A 23,819-nucleotide genomic window follows, 5' to 3' on the forward strand; every position below is an offset into this window, starting at 1 on the left:
GTTTCCTCTGTGTACTCTGGTTTCCTTCCCTAGCACAAAAACATGTGTTGTATTCTGATTAGCATCTTTAAATAGTACTTAATTTTGTGCCCTGTAATGCATTGCAACCCTTTTCAGGGTTTTCCCCCACTTTGTGCCCTTAGTCCCCTGGGATAGACTCATGCATTACACAAAATGGATGGATGTATTCATGCACAAACTGCTGTGTTTGTTTTCTCATTCCATTTGATAACAAATGGGCAGCCTTGATTCCTATATTCTCTCTTTTTCTTTTTTTTTTTTTTTTGGAAGGATTTGAATTTTACCTAAATACTCCATCATTTTTTTTTTTTTCATTTGAAGATACTACATTAACACACTGATCCCAAAACACACTCCAGAAAATTTAGGTTGAGATAATTGTGACGACAAAGGGGCAGGTTTGACAACAAAACAATCATGAACATATTTTATAGCAACATGGTCCGTTTTCAAGTGTCAAGCCAGTACTTTTGAGAGGAGGCTGTCCAGAAAAACTTCAAATGACACGACTGAATCACTTGGGTGTAAACTGTGACTTGAGCTTCTGATAAGCTTCTGGTGTGAATGGAATGAATGGAAGGAAATATCTCTCTCTCTCTCTCTCTCTCTCTCTCTCTCTCTCTCTCTCTCTCTCTCTCTCTCTCTCTCTCTCTCTCTCTCTCTCTCTCTCTCTCTCTCTCTCTCTCTCTCTCTCTCTCTCTCTCTCTGTCTGGTTGTTTTTGAACGTGTCTATGATCTCCCAGTGGCCCTCTGAAGTGGCCCTCTGTGTTAAACATTTATGAACACGATCAGCTTTCCGGAAATGGATCATTTCTGAGTCTTTTTAGAGCGATGGAGTGATGGCAGAATGAGCTTATGAGTGAAGCTGAGTTTTATTTTCTGTCTCTTTTTTGTCTCCCACTTATTTTCATTACTTTACTTATCATTTTCGTTACTTAGACTTATCTCTCTCTCTCTCTCTCTCTCTCTCTCTCTCTCTCTCTCTCTCCCTCTCCCTCCCATACAGTCAGCAAAAGAATGGGTGATTGAAAAAATCATTCCTTGCAGATTTGATGTTTTTGTGGGTCTTCTTTCTTTCACTCCTTCTTTTGGTTGGTTAACATACAGCATTAACACTTAAGCACATACTGAAAACAAACAAGATCCAATTAGAATATATTGGGCTATAGTCAGATGATGATTAAAATTGATCAAATTTAAATTGAAATTGCATGGACATAAACATTACAGTTTACAAAATACTTTTGTCCTTGATTTCTCCTGTCCTGGTTTTGTTTTCTCGCTTCCTTAGAGGAAGAAATGAGAAAAGGATAAAAGGATGCGTTGTTGAAATAAATGAGAAGTCGTCCTGTTCTGGTTGCCTGGAATCCAAACTGACAAGGCTTCTAATGGTAGCTAAAGTAATTAATAAGAATAAAGAAATATATAGCACAATAATTCATAATCTTGTCATCATCAGAGAATGATTATCTGATCCAGGTGGCTTGTTGTGTTTTGCTATTTTTGCTCATGCAGTGTCACAGGGCAGCGTAGCAGACAGTGCTGTCTACCATCTTACACACACACGGGCAAACACAGACATGATTGGATAAAATTATCGATCCCACCCACCTAACTAGCGCGGCCATTTGACGCCCAATAATGTAAATGTTAGTTTTGCTCAGTTTCATCAGTGTTTTGAACAATTTTTTTTATTTTCTAAATTGAAAAAAGATCCTCTTGTCTATCATCTAGTCTGTCATCCAGTGTGCTAATTAGTCAACTTTGCTAAGCAATGTTCTTTCTTTCTTTCTTTCTTTCTTTCTTTCTTTCTTTCTTTCTTTCTTTCTTTCTTTCTTTCTTTCTTTCGTTTAATGTTTGTCACACATTTCTGATTCTGCCAATGATTACAATCTCTCTCTCTCTCTCTCTCTCTCTCTCTCTCTCTCTCTCTCTCTCTCTAAATGCAACGCTAATGGGACAAAAACTACCTGTTTCTTCAATGCCACATGCAATGGCATTGGTGTGTGTGTGTGTGTTGTTTATTTTTCTTTCCCATTATAAGCAGACACAATTTAGCAGGTTGCAATTCACCATCCAGAGCGATTTAATGTTTGGATGTTAGCGTTCGTCAAAAGGTTGGACACTGCAGTTTCCCCTCTTTATAAACCTCAAGCTCTGTGGTTAATTAACCTCACGCTGTGCTGTAACACTGATATTCGGCAGTGTGTAAAGTCACACACACACACAGCCGTGTATAAATCTGCAGCGTGGTGTGTAATTTTCCAGCCTTCTGCAGCTGCACTCAACAAGCTGGCAGGAAACGTACAGCTCATTTGATGTTAGGAAAGGGAAGTGAAAGTTTGTCAGGAAAAGAGATTAAAAGACAAATCAGAAGGTCAAGTGTGATTAAATATAATAGTTAATACTTCCCAGATATTACTTATTAATACTAATACTTTATTCTTAATACATAATAATAGTAATATGTAAATCTTAAAGCTTGTCCGTACTTATATTAGTTGGTAATCTTTATGACCTGGCCACAAAGGTAACAGTAGATGCAACAATAATAAAAAACAAAACAACAGTTAACAGGAAAAAACAACAACAACATAGTAATATACAATAAAATAGAAACATTTTGTAAGATTTGTTAATAAATATATTTAGTATTACGTCTGTTCTTAAGATATTTTGACTTTGTGTCTTCACTAAAACGCCATTTTCCGCTACAAATCTGTTTTATACTGAGCAAAAGAAAGAACAAAATATTCCAATTGGCCAGTTCCAGTTCTTCTTTATTGGGTGTTTTATATTCGCATTTGATTTGTAATGGTTTGTAAAGTTTAACGGCTCTGCCCTGGGGAACAAAAACGCACCTTCTTATGGTCATATAATGAAAACAAATGAAAATAAGCAGAAGCGATATAAAGTTCATGGGTCAAATCCAGTAGATACAGTAGCGATTATGCTCTTTATGTTTTGTCACATAAAAATTGACTGACAGCAGTGTCCAAAAAAACTGCATACTAGCGTAGTGCCTTGCGTAGAAGAACTATTTTGTTACGCTTTTACAATTAGCTGAAAGGGCGGAGTCTTCGGAGGGAAGATGGTTTCAAAATGGCCGACTTGGCAAACAAGAATGCAACTGAAGAATGCAAACCCCTGTGCCATAACAATGACATAACCATGTCATAGTAATGACATTGCAGCTGTCATAACATAAGAAAGAGCTGTTGTAAAATATTTCATACACTGTGCGCTAACTGGTAGGAGACGGGGAAGAAATCTTATTAAATAAAAAAATCCATTTTTAACCAAAGCAGTAAAAATAAAACATCATTGACAAATAAATGAAAGCAGCATGAGGCTAAATAATAAAGGTTCTTATTTCTGCTGTCAGTAAAAGTGAATATATAAAAAGTCAAAGGCTTGTTTTGATGCAACGGCTGTTTATTTTGTAAAATTATTATTGTGCATTAATATTAGATGAGAGAGTTCCAGCTTGATTATTTGTGGTTCCATAAAGTGAAGGAAATAAAGTGCTAGGTTACAAAGTTGTCGTGTAGAATAACGGTTGTAACAAATCACACCAAGGTTTTATTCCGAAATGTTTTCAAATAAATCGACGTTTTTTTATTTTTTTTTTTGCTGCTTTGAATCCGCATTTTGAAAAAAAAAAAAAAAAAAAAATATAGTATTTTTGCACTGTAAATGTTATAATAGTAATAATAATAATGTTGCTTTGGATTGTTGCTGTGGAACTATTATTATTATTATTGGAGGCGTTAAAAAAAAAAAAGCGTTAAAAGTTTCTGAGCTAGATTGCGAGTTCTACCTGTTTTCACACAAAAGCACAAAAGTACCCAAACACATGGAATTTTATTCCCTACATTTGTAGCTCTGGAGAGATCAAGACTCTAAAGTGTCACTGCAAATCAATCCAACGCTTGTCTTTTCTCCTGTAATCAATTGTTTTGTTACTGATTTCATTGGTCTTCTCGAGCATGACTCCGCCTCCATCCACTGTACACCAGAGTTTACTGACTGGTTTGATGGGATAAAAAAAAGATGGAAATCACATGCTTATGGCTGTTGCACTCATTCACATCTCTATGGGAGATTTTCTTTAGCATTTTACAAAAATATGGGTTATTTTCTCGAAATTTGTTAGTAGAGTGCAGTGTTCAGTGCAGTGTTTGGTGCGGTGTTCATTGTGCCGTTCGGTGCAGGGTTCAATGTGGTGTTTGGTGCAGGGTTCAATGCAGTGTTCAGTGCGGTGTTCAACTCGGTGTTCAGTGCGGTATTCAGTGCAGTGTTTGGTGCGGTATTCGGTGCAGTGTTTGGTGCGGTATTCGGTGCGGTGTTTGGTGCAGGGTTCAATGCGGTGTTCAGTGTGGTGTTCAACTCGGTGTTCGGTGCGGTGTTTGGTGCTGTGTTCGGTGCGGTGTTCAATGCGGTGTTCAGTGCAGTGTTCAGCAACATAGTGTATTGCACAGTAGTTGGATGTTTATTCATGTTGTGCAATGATTTGGCTCTTGCCCCACATCCAGAGGGTGAAATCTGTCGAAAGCTCCCCGAGTCAGCTTGTTTTGATTTTGGTATCATTTAGGAAATGAGGTTGAGTCGTGGAGACTGTTCAATGTTCTTGAGTCTCTCTTGACTGAAGTGTTTGCTTTCTTTAATTGCTCATACTTCAGTTTCTATGAGCTTCCTCCAGTCGACACCGCAGGGCTGTCAGTCATTCTGATATCATAGTCCTGAAGTCTGGACCTTGTTCCTGGTTGGTACACTGGGGTTGAGACTGTATTTCCTCAGCATATATATATATATATATATATATATATATATATATATATATATATATATATATATATATATATATATATATATATATAAATATATTTTTTTTATGATTTATGGGCATATGCCTTGGTAATGGTGTACAGAAATGTCTCTTTAATGTCTGGTAGTGATGAGGCAGCTTGTGGCATGTGTTATGGTTAAACCGGCGTGTCTGTGTTATAAAGTAACCTCGCTCTCGTTGCAGTGATTTGATTTCTCTCTCTGTCGTTCTGGTAAAGTAGGCCACTGCAATCCAGCAGGGATCCAATAGCAGCACTTGCCTTACGTAATGTGTGTGTGTGTGTGTGTGTGTGTGTGTGTGTGTGTGTGTGTGTGCAGGCCAGGCCTTAACAGCGTGCCAGCCTCATGCTTTGGCACCATGCAGCCGTGTGTGTGTGTGTGCGCGCGGGTGTGTGTGCGTGCATGTCTCCACCTACTTAGCTCACACACTGCAGATAGCTCAGAGGAAGGAATAACCAATGATAAATCTTAGTTTTCTCACTTTTTTCATGGTCTATGGTAATGTGTATATAGCTATTTACAATGTGTAGGGTCTGAAATTACAATTTGTATATTTAAAATAAATAAATAAATAAAACGACTGACTCCTCCTGCACCCTTTTCCCTTTTTTTCATAAAAGAGCCATGTGGACTGCATATCACCCATCCCAATAATCGTCACGTCTCTTATAGATCGCATCAGTAAAGTGTGGAGGTTAAATGTGCTTGGATCTTGTGATGGAAGTCAGACCCCCGAACACGTCTCATGCAGAATCAGATCACCGCCTTTATGCCGTTTCATGGACGCTTTAATGCACTTCTTAATCTGTTTAAACTCCAGCTGGCTGACAGCAGTGTGTGAGGAGTACAGTAGGATTCTTCCTCACACCTCGTTTTCCACAGTAAACTCAGCCCTACTAATGTAGAGAACATAAAGAGCACACACTGTGTGTGTGTGTGTGTGTGTGTGTGTGTGTGTGTGTGTGTGTGTGTGTGTGTGTGTGTTTTAAATATTCTATTTAAATAATTATTTAAGATCAAAGTGAGAAACTTTTCTTTTTTTATTCAAAACACAGACAAATATGTATTTTACTTGACTTCCAGCTATACAAGCTGATTGGTTTTCTTCCGTCTTTCCTTCTGTTCTTGCTTCCCTTCCCTTCCCTTCAGTTCCCTTCCCTTCCTTTTTGTTTTTCCTTTCCCTTTTCATCCTTACCCTTTTACTTTTTTCTATTTCCTTTTCATTTGCTTCCATCTTTTCGTTTTAATTTCGTTTGTTCCATGTTTTACTTCTTACCTTTTTCCCGTCTTCATACCTTTCCTATCTTTCGAATGTCCTTCCTCCTTCTCTCCCTTCCTCCCTTCCGTTTATTTTCTAAATGTAAAGTCTTATTAAGTCAGTATGTCATTTAAAAACATAAAATCCTTTCTTACATACTTCTACCAAGTTCAGATTCTCTCTCTCTCTCTCTCTCTCTCTCTCTCTCTCTCACACACACTCACACACACACTTGCACACACACACACACACACACACACACACACACACACACACACACACACGCACACACACACAGAGGAATTCCTTCAGCAAACCCACATCTACTTTTACCTGAGTGTGAGAAAGTCACTGTATAAATGTAAGTTGCTTGATTTATTATCAACATTCAGCTCATTTGAATATTGGGACATGCCCCGATGCTGCTCTGCGTAAGTCACCTACACTGTGCCAGACGCTCTAGACTGGAGAGTACGTCTGGAATATATATGTGTGTGTGTGTGTGTGTGTGTGTGTGTGTGTCTGTCCAGACTAGTCCGATTCTTTAGACCAGACAAAACTAAAGATTCTTTCCTACTAAGATTTTCAAGCTCGTTCTAATGCAGTGCATCATCTTCACTTTCTCCTCGTCTATCAGCTCTATTATATACGATGGTATTCAGTGACCTATTTGCCGAAGCTCCCATTAACCAGTTTTTCTGCCCCACTATGCAGCCACATCTTATTCTCTAGTCCATTACCATCTGTGGTCGTTATTAAAATGCATTTCACCTTCAATAATTCATTACGCCTCATTTCCCTGTTCTTCCACATGCACTGAGGGATGCCGATGTCATTTCCTGTGCATATATAACGACACCGGTGACCGATAACCAGAACCGATCTCTTACTGACCCTTTTTTTGTTGTTTTTTTTTTTTTTGCTTTCTCTCCATGTTGAAGTGCTTTTTTGGTAACTTTAGAATTTGTTACTGTTAACCTTGCTGTTGTTTCTTTATTAAGCGGTTGATCCGCAGACGACGTTCATGAGTCAAGACCCTGTTCAATCTTTTATTTATTTATTTCAATTCCAGCAAACAACTGCAAGTTTTAAAACAGTGCATTTTACATTTACATTACACAACATTTGCTACTGGCGTCAATCGTATTTATTATCCTTCTGGGAGCAAAAGTTTGCATCCCTCATATTCTCTGGGTAAAAAGATGAAGAATATCTTGTGTCCTGCAGATTTTAGACTTGCAGTACTGCCACTTTTTACGTTTTTAGTTTTCTGAATATAAATATAAAAACGAATATAAATATGAATACAGCCCCCTGCTGGCCTGGAGAGTTCACGTTGGCCAGCAGGTTTTATTTGCGGTGAGCTCAATAGAAACACATGATGATGATGATGATGATGATGAAGAGTCAGACTGTGTGACAGCCTTCACGAGGACTTAACCATCTACACTTGATTGATAGACCCTGTGTCAATTAAGGAAAAAGAGTTAATCAGAGACACACTTTAACAGAGAAGATCAAAAAATCTGATTGGTGCGTCTCTGATATATCGGTGTTACAGTCTCTCTCTCTCTCTCTCTCTCTCTCTCTCTCTCTCTCTATCGTTTCCAGTCTCACCATCTTTCTCTCACTGTGTGTGTATGTGTGTGTGGCACTCTCTCTCTCTAGAGAACAGACCTATTGTAGAATCTAATTGATTGACTTCGCCTTTGCTCCACTTTTTTTCACTCAGCCCTTTTGCCTCCCAGCACCAACCATGTGACTAAATCATGTGACCCTCAAACATCTTTTTTTCCTTTAATCAGCTCTGATTATCTGGGATCTGTGCCTCATCATAAACTGATCTTTGCATGATATCAGATGAAATTATTCTGGTATATATACAGTATATATATATATTATAAATCACCTTTATTTATGCAGCTAAATTACAGCAAACCAGCAGCGCGACACTGCTAAACTGGTAGCTACAGGTTTCAAAGCTTCTCTCGACATCAATTTAAATACGATCCGTTTCCTCTTGTCCAGAGTTTTGCATGTTAGTTGCTTGAACTTGTGTTGTGTTGTTGGTCTCCTTGTTGCTCCTGTTGTGCTAATAAAAGCTCGAGCAGGGTTTTGGTATCACACGCTATTTCTTTTGACATGATGTGTTTTTGAAAGCCACAGAATCTTATAAAATGGTCACAAGTGAACGTTTATTTTTATACACAGGAGCTAAGAATATCCTCAAGCAAGTTCTGTGTTGTTAGCAGCCATGTGTATCATGATGCATGTTGTGTATCACAATATGAGATTCTTGCCGTATCGCCCATACCTAGAAACTGTGCAGCAAATGAAACACAGTGTGTTTGGATCTTTATGTGAATGTGTGTTATGCTGACAGTGTGTGTGTGTGTGTGTGTGTGTGTTCTCTCTGCAGTTGCTGGCATGTATTAAAATGAGCGGCATAGGGGAAAACTCATCTGACCCTGCTAGGGTCGAGGCTCAGAAACGCAAAGACTGCTCATCAGAGCTCTTGGGTCCAAGGTAAGTGTTTGTGTGTGTTTGAGCTTGTGTGTGTGTGTGTGTGTGTGTGCGTGTATGTGCGTGCATCTGATTGTGCGTACGCGTGTGTGTGTTTGGGTGTGTTTGCACATGCTTGTGTATGTACATATGTATCTGTTTGTGCGAGTGTGAATGTGTTTGTGTGTATGTTTGTTTATTTCTGTGCCTGTGTATTTGTGTCCGTGTCTGCTCATGTGTATGTTTGTGTATTTGTGTGCGCGCATATGTGTTTTTGTGTGTGGGGGTTTGTGTGTATGTTTGTGTATTTATGTGTGTGGGTCTGCACATGTGTGTTTCTGTACGTTTGTATATTTATGTATGTGTGGGTCTGCATGTGTGTGTTTTTGTGTACTGTTGTGAATTTGTGTGTCTGCACATGTGTGTATGTTTGTGTATTTGGGTGTGTGTGCGTGTGATCACACTGTGTGTGTTTTTGTTCATTTATTTGCTTAAGTGAGAATCTTTATTCACAAAGTCAAAGACGTTTTCCTCCTTTTCATGTATTTAAATTTTAATAATGTGACTCTGGTCATTCATTAAGACGATTAAACTCTGTTTATTAATTAAGGAGTAAAGCACAACAGAGCTACAGGAAAATAGTCAAAAACGAGATGGTCCTAGTCTCCACCTCGGGTATAGTGGTATATCCCGTTCACTGGATAAACTTACACGTGATCTGTAGCGTCTATTCTAAGACATCTATTCTAATGACCTCTTTTATACTTTTCTGCACTGCCGAGTTAGCACTGGACTGGACTAGATTAGACTAGTTAGACTGTTAGACTGGAGTTATAATACTTTCAGGGTCTTGACTTTTCTTTCCTTTTCGACAGCCCCAAGCGGAGCACCGAGAAACGAAACCGTGAGCAGGAGAATAAATACATTGAAGAACTCGCCGAGCTGATCTTCGCCAACATCAACGACATCGATAACTTCAACGTCAAGCCTGACAAATGTGCAATCCTGAAAGAAACTGTGAAGCAGATCCGTCAAATAAAAGAGCAAGGTACGGCACACACACCAACAAACGTGCATGTTACATTTAGACAAACGTATTGTGTAACTGCCACCTGCTTGAGTGTGTCTGGTTTTTAAGCATGGCATCAGGTGTGTGTGTGTTTGTGTGAGTGAGTGTGTGAGTGAGTGTGTGAGTGAGTGTGTGAGTGAGTGTGTGAGTGAGTGTGTGAGTGAGTGTGTGAGTGAGTGTGTGAGTGAGTGTGTGAGTGAGTGTGTGAGTGAGTGTGTGAGTGAGTGTGTGTGTGAGTGAGTGTGTGTGTGAGTGAGTGTGTGTGTGAGTGAGTGTGTGTGTGAGTGAGTGTGTGTGTGAGTGAGTGAGTGTGTGTGTGAGTGTGTGTGTGAGTGTGTGTGTGAGTGTGTGTGAGTGTGTGTGAGTGAGTGTGTGAGTGAGTGTGTGAGTGAGTGTGTGAGTGAGTGTGTGAGTGAGTGTGTGAGTGAGTGTGTGTGTGTGTGTGAGAGAGCATGTAGATGAGTCATGCTGATGCTGGGGGTTGTTCCTGACTCACTGATTGTGTGTGTGAGATCTTGGGTTATGTAATATTGAGCAATGTAATGCATAGCTTACTTCAGTGGCTGCAGTCTCTCTCTCTCTCTCTCTCTCTCTCTCTCTCTCTCTCTCTCTCGCTCTCGCTCTCGCACTCTCTCTCTCTCTCTCTCGCTCTCGCACTCTCTCTCTCTCTCTCTCTCTCTCTCTCTCTCTCTCTCTCTCTCTCTCTCGCTCCCTCTCTCTCGCTCTCTTTAGTACAGTAACATGGGTAGCCACAGACAGCAGCCAGTTGTCATGGTAACTAGGATGCCTTGTTTTGTCTGCCAAACACTTAACCTAGCTACCACCACTTTGCTAAATACTAAAACACTACGTACCACAGACAGAACAGTATTTAAGTGTAGTTTGGGACACGACCTGTGACTGATCAGCGCATTTTTGTTGGCGTCATCATGTCGTAGAGGGAAGTGAGTGTCAGAGATCCAGTGGGAGTAAAATAGTGGAGGAGAGACTCAGTGATGGAGCACACAGCCTCTAGTGAAGCTGTTTTACACACACACATACAGAGCTCTGTCGTTTGGCTGCACGTCATCCCAGCACAGTTAATCTGCTAATCAGAATCAGGACAGCACATTCCTGCTACGTCCGACTCCCTCACATGCTGATTAACGTAATCAGATGGTCATTAGATACAGTTTTTACAATGAGCTCTCACTATGGAGTCCTAGTTGCAGAGAGAACCTCTGAGGCACTTTCAGAAACCGGGTCTTAAGCTCGGATTCTTCTTAAATGCAATGTTCAATAAGAGCAGATACCACGAGTAAAAATATTATACCTCCAAATGTTTACATTTTGACAAAGTCATTAATAAATTAGCCAGTGGCTACTTACTGGCTCTGGATTGTTGATCAGAAGATCAGGGGTTCAAGCCCCAGCACCGCCAAGCTGCCACTGTTGGGCCCTTGGGCAAGGCCCTTAACCCTTAATGCTCCGGGCTGCTGTATCACTCTGACCCCAGATATCTAAACTGGGATATGGGAAGAAAATAATTGTACTGTAATCTCCTCCTCCTCCTCCTCCTCCTTCTTCTTCTTCTTCTTCTTCTTCAGTTTCTGATCTTTCTAGTTAAGGCTTAAATAGGCGACAGACAGAGCAAGCGTGAATTGATTTATTTATGCTTAAGTTTTCCCCTTAAGGGTTGTGGTGAATTCCATTTTCACACTTTTTTAAAGTAACATTGCTGGTATGCTTTCAGTTATCCACACACCTAAACAATTATCCACACACCTAAGCTATTTTATGTGCGAAATGTAGTACAACCTAGCCATTTAACATAGCTAGATTCAGCTATGTAAAGTCTTCATTCTTTATTACTATACTAAAGACTTTTTCGAAGACTTTTTTAAATGTTTAAAATGTTAAAATACATTTACATTTTTTGTCACATATCTAGATGAAAGATTTAGTCATTTCTACTCTGGGCTCTAATATGTATATAGTTTTTGCCAAAAGTTTTCTTGTTTATTCAAATCGTTTCATTGCTTTATTCTGTTTGATTTAGGTGGATTTGACTTTCTAATATGTGTGTGTGTGTGTGTGTGTGTCTCAGAGAAAGCAGCTGTGTGCAGCGAGGACGAGGTGCAGAAGGCCGATGTCTCGTCCACAGGCCAAAGTGTTATTGACAAAGATGCCCTCGGACCAATGATGCTGGAGGTGGGTCTGTTCGTGCATGTGCGTTCTGAGTTAAAATGACCCTGTTACACACACACACACACACACACACACACACACACACACACACACACACACATGTTGATCATGAGCATATGCACAGAAAAGAGAAGGCAGGATCTCCACTCAGTCTTTTTCTTTGCCTCTGTCTCTCTCTGTAGGTCAGACAGCTAAAACTGTATGACATAAGAGACAGATTTAATCCACCAGTCAATAAAAATCCTTTATCTAAAAGTAGCCAATTATCTCAACTTATCTAACCTAATGTTTAGTGTTGTTCTCACTGTAACTGGGGCAAATCGTATGTTTTTCTTTCTATAGTTTTATAGAAGTCGTTTATTTAGAAGTCTCCATTTTTTACAGAAGTCATTGGAAAAATGTTGTGCTACAAAGGGATAAAACACTGCTGTTATAAGGAAATACAGTATAAGGGGGTTGTAAATTAATCAGATTACCCTGAGATTGTAATGATGAATGTGTGTTGAAGCACATTGAAGCAAACAGGCTGAGCTGGACACGTAGATGCATCACACAGCTTATCAGGGAATATTTATAGCTCCAGAGGTCCAGCATCGACGTATACACGCAGCAGATGCTAAAAATAACACGTGTGTGTTCTTTTTCTCCATCTGTAAGAGACTTTAGAACATAGGGACGATCCGCACCTGCAGTGTTGACAGTGACTAATTAGACTCACTCATTGAAGAAGGAAAAAAAAAAAACTTTGGCTCCGTCTCAAATCACACATTATGCAGTGCATTGCTATACTATCTATTTGACTGCGTAGTCTTTTTATGTAGCCTTAAATGAGGGAAACAAACAGAAAACAGAAAGGGTCATTGCACTTGTATCTTACATCCCCCACAGGAACACCATCCATGGTGCTGCTGAGTTTTTTGATTGCTTTAAAAATTGTAAAGCGCAGTTGTCTTATGGTCCGCTGCGTCCTCTATGTAGAGCAGCTGCAACCATGGAGTGTTTATCTGCAGTTTTAGCACATCATTCAGGTATTAATAGTTTTAATGCCGTCGCACTGAATTTCCCAGTCTGAACACATTACACACACACACACACACACGCACGTAGATGTTAGAGTATGTGGTTCGAGATACAGCTTCTTCACTTAATCACCACTTCATCATTACTGTATTAAAAGTATTTAAAAGTATTTAAAAGTTAAGTCAGTGTTTTTTTTTTTTACTTTGAGTGCTTTACTGTTTATGTATGAGAATAAAATCAAATAGAGTAGACATTACAAGAGTCACTTATAAGGTAAAGAGTTTGAGTTGATTCAGTTGTCTCAATTGAAATGATTTGATTCAGTTTGGCTCATTTGATTCACTTATTTTGATTTGAATCTCTTGAATTGTTTGATTTGACTTGAGTTGTTTAATTAACTTTGGATCCTAAGGTGTGTTAGTCCATCGTGTTTGGACTTTCGTTAGGAGAAATAATTTAGGGATAATTTGAATCCCTTAAATGCCACATCCATGGCTGAGAGTCTAAGAGTGTGTAACTGGCTTTGCTTTTCGGGTGAGCGGCGTGGTATTCCTTTCTCACCTGTCAATCAGAGTGACACTAGCCAATCATGGGTGACTCTATGCTCATGTATTAGGAATCATACAGATAGCTTGGACAGATAAAATTTGCTCTGAGTGTGATACGCTGTGCTGTCATGTAGCATGAGCAGCAGTTTGTGTGGCAAGATGTGATGGCTGACTTTCTGGCTCAGTGGCTGCATTTGCTGCCGTTCTTCTTCCCTGTCATAGGTGAAAATAAGAAAGAAAAAAAAAATAAGAAAAAAAACAACAACCTTTGATTAGTTTATTTTAATGAACTTAATTGGATTCAGCTAATTTGACAGATTTGAGTTTATTTACATGAGTCAATTAATATAATTCAGGTTCAGTTTGATTCAGTTCATCAGATTTGATTCAGTATTTTTTTTTTTAATTCCATGTATCGATGAGATTTTATTGATTGCTTTAATACATCCGATTCATGTTATTTAACTTGCATGACCCGAATCAAGTCATTCATTATTTTCTGTAGTCTAACATTCATTCACTTTCTTGTTATCCAACTGGTTTGTAGCCACTTTGTGCATTTGAGTGTGCTTTGTGTGGTTTGCTGTGTGTGCGTTAAAGCCACTCAGCCTGGCAGCTAAACCATTCTCCCCTCTGTAGTAGAGTTGGTTATGTAAGCACCATGGGGTGGCGAATTGGGACGGAGCCCGAATGGCCTGTTCACTCTAACGTTCATCTATCAGCACATTTCTGAACATGCTATTGTGCAACTTGATAGAGGAGGAGTCAGCACTGTGTGTGTTTACACTGCACTATGTACTTAATATGACCATCAGAGGCCATGTCTCTCTCTCTCTCTCTCTCTCTCTCTCTCTCTCTCTCTCTCTCTCTCTCTCTCTCTCTCTCTCTCTCTCTTATTGCTCCTCAGATGCCTCTCTAATTCTTCATCTCTCTTAATTGAAACATTTAACTCTACTGCATAGATGAAGAGTACGATAAAACATTGATTAAGAAATGGCTATTGTTTGTAAATCTAAAGCAGAAATGTAATGGTGAGGGTGTCGCATTTCACTCCTATACTCACACACACACACACACACACACACCCACACTAGGAGTATTACCATGAGTGGACAGGAGCTTTGAGATTTCCATCAGGATTCTTAATTTAATTGTCATAGAGTACTCTGTGTCTGTATCTTCTTAAAAGGAGAGATCCATTGAGGAAATGCAGACTCCTGAAACAGGACAATATTAACACGTTTGAATACTGTGTCTTTTTGTGTTAGATTTTCTTATGAACTAATTTTAGTATCAGTTTTTAGTTTTATATTCTCATATTTCAGTAGTCCTAAATCGTAATCGGCTAATATATTTTCTAAGTAGCTTTCAAAAGGTCTTAAAGCATATTAAATGAAACTTGACACCTGTAGACACTGTAAAATAAAGAGAGATTAGGGATTTACATTCAGCTGTGTCTCTATCAGAACTACAGATATAGCCTGGGGCAATGGGAAAGAGCACCGCTAAGAAGGGAACACATATGCTCAGTGATGCAGCGCTCCTTCAATTAACACTCGCCTGACTCGTCCTTGTCAGACACTGCAAGTGCTACTTTTCAACAATGCCCCCCCACACACACACCCTTCACGAATAACACACACGTGCGCACACACACTCACACTGCATTGGACAAACACTGATGGAGTTGAAGTCTGTAATCTGCATTGGGAATGAGGCGAGCAGCTGTTGCAGGTCTTAAGGTTCTCTCTCTCTCTCTCTCTCTCTCTCTGCCTCCCTCTCTGCCTCCCTCTCTCTGACTGTGTCTCAAAGACACACACACAGACAGATTTACTTTAACTGTTTTTGTGCCTGTCACATTACATCATTTCTAAGGAAACAAGGTCATTGTATATTTACAAAAACAAATAAAAAAAAAAGTATTTTTTTAAAAAAGTTTATTGATATCGACTGAGTGAGTACACTTCTCTGACTTAAGAACTGCCTCAATATCACTGCTGCAGTCAGACAATAAGAAACACAGCGAGGTAACATCATCATGGCTGTGTCCAGATCGCAGTAGATCGCCAGAACCACAATACATCACACCAAGCACACTTAGACAGATGTTCTCTGTCTCCTGTCATTTCTCTGCCTGTTTTTGTGAGCCATAATTCCTATGCAATAAATGATTCCTGCTTTATGTTCTATTTAATCTTGTTTAAGATTTGTTGTTACATTTACTTTTTTTTCCCCTGTTCTAGGCCTTGGATGGCTTCTTCTTTGTGGTGAACATGGAAGGGAACATTGTGTTTGTGTCAGAAAATGTGTCCCAGTACCTGCGCTACAATCAGGAGGAGCTTATGAACACAAGTGTTTACAGCATTTTACACGTAGGAGACCATGCAGAGTTTATCAAGAACCTGCTTCCTAAATCACTCGGTAAACACACCGCTTCACGTTCTCCTTCTTTTTAACTTTTAGACTTAGTAAATGAAGACTTGTACGTATTATTATGCATTATACTGATCTGTGACCTATGCAGCTTTAAAAATGTCTCAGAATCGCTTATAGTGTCTATTATTTCACAATGTGTATTATAATAAAGTAGATAAAATAGAAATGAAATAGAAGTATGAGGTGGTGTTTTTGGTAGCGATAACAAAGCACTTGCTATAAATTATACAAGCGTATTCACAGGAAATTATTGTAAAGTATACTAAAGTATTGAGCTCATAGTATTAGAAAACATACAGTAAGTATAGTAACTTGCAACTTATTATATATCTGGTACCCTCATATACTAAGGTAATGTGTAGGCAGTATAGTATAGTATTTATACTATAGTAAATATATTAGGTTCAATTCTAGTCTTTTACAACAGGTAATCGCCTTTTAATGTAGCGAGTCATATCATATATGTATTCCACGGTAATTGTGTAGTTTCTTATAGTTATAGTACATAACGTATTGTTAAATAACTATATTAACATGTAGTATCTTATAAATGAATACACTATAGCATGCATATTGACTTTTAACCACTTGTACATATATATTCTCCTCTTATATGTTGTTAGTAAAGAAATATTACAAAATATGTATACTAACACAAAATATTTGGTATTCTAGCTTATAGCCACTTGTACTAAGGTATCATAGTAAGTATAGCAGTTTATAGTATAGTAAGTACTTTAGGTTCTGGTATAGTAACTTACATCAAGTATATTGCCATTTTATTTTTAAATTATAGCAGGTTACTGTATACTGTACATGAAGTTTTTTAAAATATGCAAATTAACATGTAGTGCCTTATATTTAGCATAGTATCCTGGGTATATTAGCTTACAGTTGTATTTCTAAGGTAACACAAAGTACAGGGAGTTTATAGAATAGTCAATACATTAGGTGTACAGGATAATAAGTATATTGGGGTTACAGTATAGTTACTTGTAGTAAGAAGATTAGAGCTAATATAATAGTACAGCAGCTTCCATTATTATAACATAGAATAAGTATAGTAACTTGTAGTCTAGTGGGTATACTTGCTTAAATCGGCATGTATTAAAATGAAATGTATTGTATTTAGTTATTTACTGTGTACAATTATACAATATATGCAAGTATAAAATACATGCAATATACAGTCAGTATAGATATGCATGGTATAGTAAGTATATTAGCTTACACTATAGAGACCTACGATCTGAACAAAAAATAGTACATGTAGGTGATAGTGTAGAAACTTCTAGTATTGTTGGTAAGCTTATAGAATGATTTAATAGATATAATATAGCCTATAATATAATGTATATTATATTGTACAGAAAGAACACTACCTTATAGACTAGTAGCTTATAATACCGCAACATGCAGCTATAGAAGTATAAGAATAACTTGGCGTGTTGCAAGCTTATAGTGTAGTAACAATTTTTATGTTATTATCTGTGCTTGTTTCTCAGTATTTATCCTTTAATGTTGCTTTGTGTCAGTGAACGGCGTCCCGTGGTCGAGCGAGGGCTCCAGGAGGAACAGTCACTCGTTTACGTGCCGCATGCTGGTGAACCCAGAGGAAGCACAGGAGCAGGAGGCACAGAAATATGAAACCATGCAGTGTTTCACTGTCTCAGAGCCCAAATCCATTAAAGAGGAAGGAGAGGGTGAGAAAACACGACTAACTAAACACAGAGCACACGCACTTTTATTCAGCAAGTGAGCATGAGAGTCAGGAATTAGACCATACGCTGTTCATTTCCTAGTGCACAATAAGTAATAAAAGAATAAATAATGTACGAGGATCATCACTGCACAATCATTTCTCCACAGAGAATATGCTGCTAGATTTAATCAATGATAAAACATTATTCTGGCAGCTGTATAAGTTGCTGCCTTGATCTGGAATCTTCTTCAGTACGCACACACACATACACACATACTAACATCATGTAGATCTTTATGGAGATCTAGAGGTGTAGATCATTCCATAAAAACAAGTGTACAGTTTTGGCTGTAAAGGATTCTTATGTCCGTGGAACTACGAAACCAAGGCAGCCGTCTTCAACATTCTGTAGAAGTCCCAGGAGAAAAGTGTCCATGCACTAGATTCCCAAACGTCCTGTTATGATCACAAGAACCCAATATTCAAGAGTAGCAGCAGTGCAGATTATCATGTGTGTTCAGTGACCCCAACTTATACACACACTTGAGCCATCAAATGCACGAGACATATACAGATGTTAGCAGTAGCACCACAGTGTGTTAATACAACATAAACCATAAGAAGGTGAAATTCTACTGACAGCAGTAGGAACGTATTGCATAGAATTGAGCTGGTATCAGGTGATAGGGGTGTGTGTGTGTGTGTGTGTGTGTGTGTGAGGGTGTGTAAGACTGATGGATGTCTTCTCTAACTGGATGTCTACAGCGTTGCCAGGGCAACGAACAGCTCAAAGGTCACATTCTGTCATGTAGCTCTTGTTGGTTTCTCTCTCTCACTCTCTCACACACACACACACACACACACACACACACACACACACACACAGATCACAGGGCCACCATATCATTTATTATTGATTGGAGGTCAAATCACTGCCTGCCCTTTAAACAAACCTCTCTCTCTCTCTCTCTCTCTCTCTTTCTCTCTCTCTTTCTCTCTCTCTCTCTCTCCTGCAGATCTGCAGTCGTGTCTGATCTGTGTAGCAAGGAGAGTACCTATGAAGGAGAGACCAATGCTCCCCACACACGAGAGCTTCACCACACGGCAAGATCTCCAAGGTAACACCATGCCAACACACACACACACACACCACAATGAGTCACTTTACAGCCACAAAAAAACAGACAGTTAAGCGAAAAAAAACAAAGCGGGACAGAGGATATCGAAAGCACTTTAAGACAATTTTAATAGAGGTCCCTTTGCTGAATAAAGTCTTGTGTTTAAAGTGAGCTAAAATAAAAGCGTCACCTGCCTCTCCAGTACACAAATCTGCTTATTGAGAATGAAAGTGAAACCTGTGATTGGTCAGCACATGTTATGACAGACGTAGTAAAGTAAAAAGTAAAATATTTGGGGAGGCAGTGCTAAAGGAAAGTAATCACTTACAGGATGTGATGTAGCCTAGAATAAATTGGAGTTACTGCTTTAGCTGGTACTTTTTTAAGAGCCGCTACTACATGTTAGTATACATGTTACAAAATATGCATGAAACCTGATGTTTGTGTGCATGTATCAGGGTTCCCACGCGTCCTGGAAATCCTGGAAAATGAATGACCAATGTTCCAGTCCTGGAAAACACATGGAAAATGAGAGAAAACATAAATTGTCCTGGAAAATTATTATTTTTAAATATTCTTGATCATTTAAAGAACAGTTTACAACTGGGCGAAACAATTAGTAACAGAAAGCGCTCTGTTCAGGAACGTTGAGGTTTGACGGGTTTTTTGTTATGCTGTTTAATCTCGCTGTGACGGATGACGCTGTCTTGTGTTGGCGGTTTCAGGTGCTAGGAATGGTTTAAGTGCTCAAATGTTTTCAGCAAATGGTGACGGGTAAGCAGGTTATATTAACCTTGTTAATCTGAATATCATGTGCAAGGGGAATGCACAGCAAACTAAAGCATGCATGACGGCATTGGCCTGAGAAAGGAAAGGGTATTAATATGTGCTGTCTTTTTATTTTATAAATGTTGAAATTTCATTCACATGACGAATTGTCTTTAAAAGTATAGTTAAGTAATAGCCATAAAGTGTACATTGTTTTTAAGACTTCTGGAGAGAAGAACATATTACTTTAGGCCGCGAATTTGTGAGCCTTGTCTTTTTTTGCTAAATTTGAAATGTCCTGGAAAAGTCCTGGAAAATGATCTCTGAAAAAGAGTGGGAACCCTGATGTATGTACAATATGTGTTTGCGTGTGTGTGTGTATAGGGAAGATCACGTCATTAGACACCACCATGTTACGAGCCTCTATGAAGCCTGGTTGGGAAGACTTAGTCAGGAGATGTATCCAACGCTTTCATCTACAGAACGACGGAGACATTTCATACGCCAAACGTCACCAGCAAGAAGGTCGTTTAACTTAATGTATTGTACTATAGATTTAACATTTATTTTATTTTAACACTAGAACAGCGCTGATGATGGTGCAATGTGAGCTTTTCTAGAAACCGGCCTGTTTATTCACATGATCTTCCTCAGTGTGCTACATAAAAATACTTTTGCTGAGCTTTTACTTTTGATTACTTTAAGAAGTGAAGAGATTTGACCTAATAAACAAACTATTTATTCAAACTTAAAGTTTCTGATTAATGATGAAATTATAATAACTCCTAGTAGTGCTTCTTCTGTAGCTGACTTTACATTGTTGGTGTGTTTCCTGTGTGTAGTATTGAGACACGGCCAGGCGTTCAGTCCCATCTATCGGTTCTCCCTCTCTGATGGAACCATCGTCTCGGCACATACCAAGAGCAAACTCGTCCGCTCTCCAGCCACCAATGAGCCGCAGCTTTACATGTCGCTACACATTCTCCAGAGGTACACAGTGTGTCTGTGTCTGAGCGCATGTGCAATCTGATGTGTGTGTGTTCATCTACCAGGTTAATGGTTTGGAATGTATGTATTTATGTATTTATTTATATTTCAAATATTTCTCCCGTCCTCTTCCCCAGAGAGCCGACTGTATGTGGCATGGCACCTGACCTGGGCAAGCCCATGACCCCACTGACCACAATGACCTCACCTAACCCGATAAGCGGAAATCCTCAAGGTCAGGAAGGTGTCATTAGTAGCAACACACCTGCTTTCTCGTCTCCAGCAGCCCATAAAGATTACCGTTTTGGCTGCCCAGGCACCAATCATAGCCCTGGATACCAACTGAAAATGAACAGCCCATCGCATCGCCCCAGTCCTGGGGTAACCAGCTCCCCCCGTTTACCCCCAGCCCAGTTTACCCCCACCAATCCCCTCCATTCACCTGCAGGCATGTGCCCAGGCAACAGCAGTAATCAAGTGTTTACTAGCAGTTCTCTTAATGCCCTTCAGGCTCTCAGTGAGTGTCAGTCCATTTCCCGGAGCCATTCTCTGGGGTCACCTGATCCCAAAAAATTTGAATCACCAGTTTCAGGAGGAGTTGGTTCTCAAGCAATGCCCAAAATTGAGTCTTTCGGGGAGTCTGAGCAAAGTGGAAACGGGCATGATGGCCATGAAGGCGACAACACCGGGCATCAAAGGGATGAAAAAGGCAACCTGAGTCAGTTCAACAGCTCGGACGAAAATAAGATCCATGAAAGCAAAGGGCACACAAAGCTCCTCCAGCTTCTCACCACTAAAAACGAAAATATGGAGTTATCCTCCTCACCTTCACCAGCGCCCGAGAAAGAACTAATGACCGGGCATCAACTGGGCATGTCAGGAACCAGTGCCACGTCCTTAAAAGAGAAGCACAAAATTCTTCACCGGCTCCTGCAGAACAGCACGTCGCCGGTGGACTTGGCAAAGATCACGGCCGAAGCGACAGGGAAAGAACCAAGCCATGACGGGTCCAACGTGACCGACATCATCAAACAGGAAGCCGTGAGTCCGAAAAAAAAGGATAACGCCCTTCTGCGCTACCTGCTGGACAATGACGAGAACACGGTTAAGGACAAGGCAATAAAGACAGAGACAGGAGAGATTAAGGTGGAGGGGAATAACATGGTCACTGTGAAGAAGGAGAAACCCGACGGAGGATACGAGCAGGCAGAGCAGGCAAGTTTCACACTGGATGGAATTGCTGGTGACTTAAACAGGTTCAGCTGCCATTTTGATAAGGAAACTGTAACTGCAATGCCTTCTGTTTATTCTCATCTTGTATTATGAACTATAATGAATTATTTATTATTAACAGGGATTATGTTTGTGGATCATTTTTTTTCACTACAGTCCAGCGAGCTGGATGATATCCTGGACGACCTGCAGAACAGTCAGCCGGGTTTTTTCTCCGAAGCTCGTCCCATGTCACTGCCAGCTGCCGTCGATAAACAGGCAATCATCAATGACATTCTGCAGATCACAGGAGAAGGTGGAGTTCAGCACAGAGCAGTACAGAGTGGGTCTCTCTCTCTCTCACACACACTCACACACACACACACACACACACACACACAAAACCTAAACTGCAGAGATCCAGGCTTATTACTTAAAAAGTCCACAATCACACTGATGAATGTTCATGTTTTTGAGCTCATTCATGATGTGAAGTTTTATCCAGTTTTTCTAGTAAAGCAGCTTTCACAAAATTCATAGAAACTCCTTACAAACATTTGCACAATGCTTCAGAAAATAATCTGGGTGTGGATTTAGGGAAGTACGACAGAGAAGCAACAGAAACTACAAATTTGCTAATGTGTCACTGCTGTGCTGAGAATGCCCTTAAGAGCCAAATATTATTTCCTCAGTCATGGTCCTGTTTCATTCGTACACCAGGAGAGATGGATGACACATTGTGTTTATATTAATACATATAGTTTTTTTTTCTTCCTCTATTTTATCCCTGTTATTAATGCAGTAAATGCTGTTTGTCTACGGTTCTGTACCACACATACTTATTTACACCACATCCAATCACAGCTCTGGGTGTGTATGTGTTTTTATACACTGTACACAGATTTTCAGCTCAAATTCTACACACAAATTTTTTCTCACACATTTGCAAACAATCCAAGCATGTGAATTAGCCCTGTTTCTGTTCTGACAAGAGCAGCATTTGTCTACTTACTCACTCTTTACACACACACACACACACACACGCACACACACACATGCTCTTTTGGTCAAACACAAACAATAGCATTTTATTACTAATTCTACCTGCACCACATATTAGGGTACTCACTAGGGTACAGTGTGTGTGTGTGTGTGTGTGTGTGTGTGTTTGTGTAAAAGACTTTCAGTTATTTTAGTTTTAACACATTAAATTGATTGAAGTCAAACCAATACACACATGCTTCCAATATTGTGTGCTGCAACTCTTTGGTCACTATAGCCTGTGTAATGTTGTGTGTGTGTGTGTGTGTGTGTGCGTGTCCGGTTTGTTTAGATTTCAGTGGCCCGAGGCTCCCGGGTCGAGTTCCTCCAATGCGGAGCATGTCTTTGGACATGAATGCCTCAGCTAAAGGTTCGCCGGGTCAGTTTGCAATTATGAGGAACACCACTCCATATTCACTCATCCAACAGCAGCAGCATGGAATGATGGGAAATCAGGGCATCATGACCAGCCAGGCCAACATGGGTGGTAGGCAACTTTTAGCAGATGACACTTAATAACAAAGGAGATACACTGTTATTGTATCTACAGGTGTGTCTCCAGGCACTGGAGCTGATTGAGCTGGAGGTCATTAATTAAATGTATGGAACAAAGAAAGGAACAAACAGATGTGTGTGTCATCGTTTAACAATCTCACAGCTCACAGCCAGTTAGTTTTAACAGGTTTACACATGAACGCTAATTAAATTTGCATTTAAACTTACTGAACTTGGCTGTTCAGCTTGGTCAGCCAACATTCCTTGAGTTCCATCAAGGGTTTACACTTTACTATGACATATTAGTGCAATCTGCAAAAAATGTTTGAAAATGCCTGTATACTAAGCTATTAAGAAATGATTGCTCGCTTGGTCTTGCTCTCTCTCTTGCTCTGTCTGTCTCTCAGATGTATGGACGTCTCAGGGTGTGAACGGTTCCTCCCCTCAGGGGGCATTGCAGGGACGCATTGTGCAAAATACAAACATGCCAATCAGACCCGGCAGTCAACAGGGAGTCAGGCCCATGCTGCAGGGCCAGATGATGCCCAGTGGTAGGTATTTACTACAGATCTACATATTACTCATTGTCTGAAAATACAGGTTGTCT

The 23,819-nt window shown here is 39.7% G+C and overlaps 1 protein-coding gene across 3 annotated transcripts in view; it reads left to right on the forward strand.

The window, feature by feature from the left end:
• ncoa2 (nuclear receptor coactivator 2) overlaps positions 1-23,819 on the forward strand; it is a 53,241-nt gene that overhangs the window by 17,487 nt on the left and 11,935 nt on the right. For 2 of the 3 annotated variants that reach the window (XM_060862241.1, XM_060862242.1), the window contains exons 3-14: positions 8,547-8,653; positions 9,505-9,677; positions 11,785-11,888; positions 15,697-15,874; positions 17,425-17,592; positions 18,608-18,709; positions 19,862-20,002; positions 20,320-20,467; positions 20,602-21,679; positions 21,854-22,019; positions 23,010-23,204; positions 23,620-23,763. In XM_060862241.1, coding sequence (XP_060718224.1) covers positions 8,565-8,653; positions 9,505-9,677; positions 11,785-11,888; positions 15,697-15,874; positions 17,425-17,592; positions 18,608-18,709; positions 19,862-20,002; positions 20,320-20,467; positions 20,602-21,679; positions 21,854-22,019; positions 23,010-23,204; positions 23,620-23,763 — 2,686 coding nt within the window. In that variant the 5' untranslated portion in view covers positions 8,547-8,564. The remainder of the gene's footprint in view (positions 1-8,546; positions 8,654-9,504; positions 9,678-11,784; positions 11,889-15,696; positions 15,875-17,424; positions 17,593-18,607; positions 18,710-19,861; positions 20,003-20,319; positions 20,468-20,601; positions 21,680-21,853; positions 22,020-23,009; positions 23,205-23,619; positions 23,764-23,819) is intronic. The other variant, XM_060862243.1, reaches the window with a different exon arrangement.

This window comes from Tachysurus vachellii, chromosome 25, assembly GCF_030014155.1.
Source record: "Tachysurus vachellii isolate PV-2020 chromosome 25, HZAU_Pvac_v1, whole genome shotgun sequence".
Lineage (NCBI taxonomy): Eukaryota > Metazoa > Chordata > Actinopteri > Siluriformes > Bagridae > Tachysurus > Tachysurus vachellii.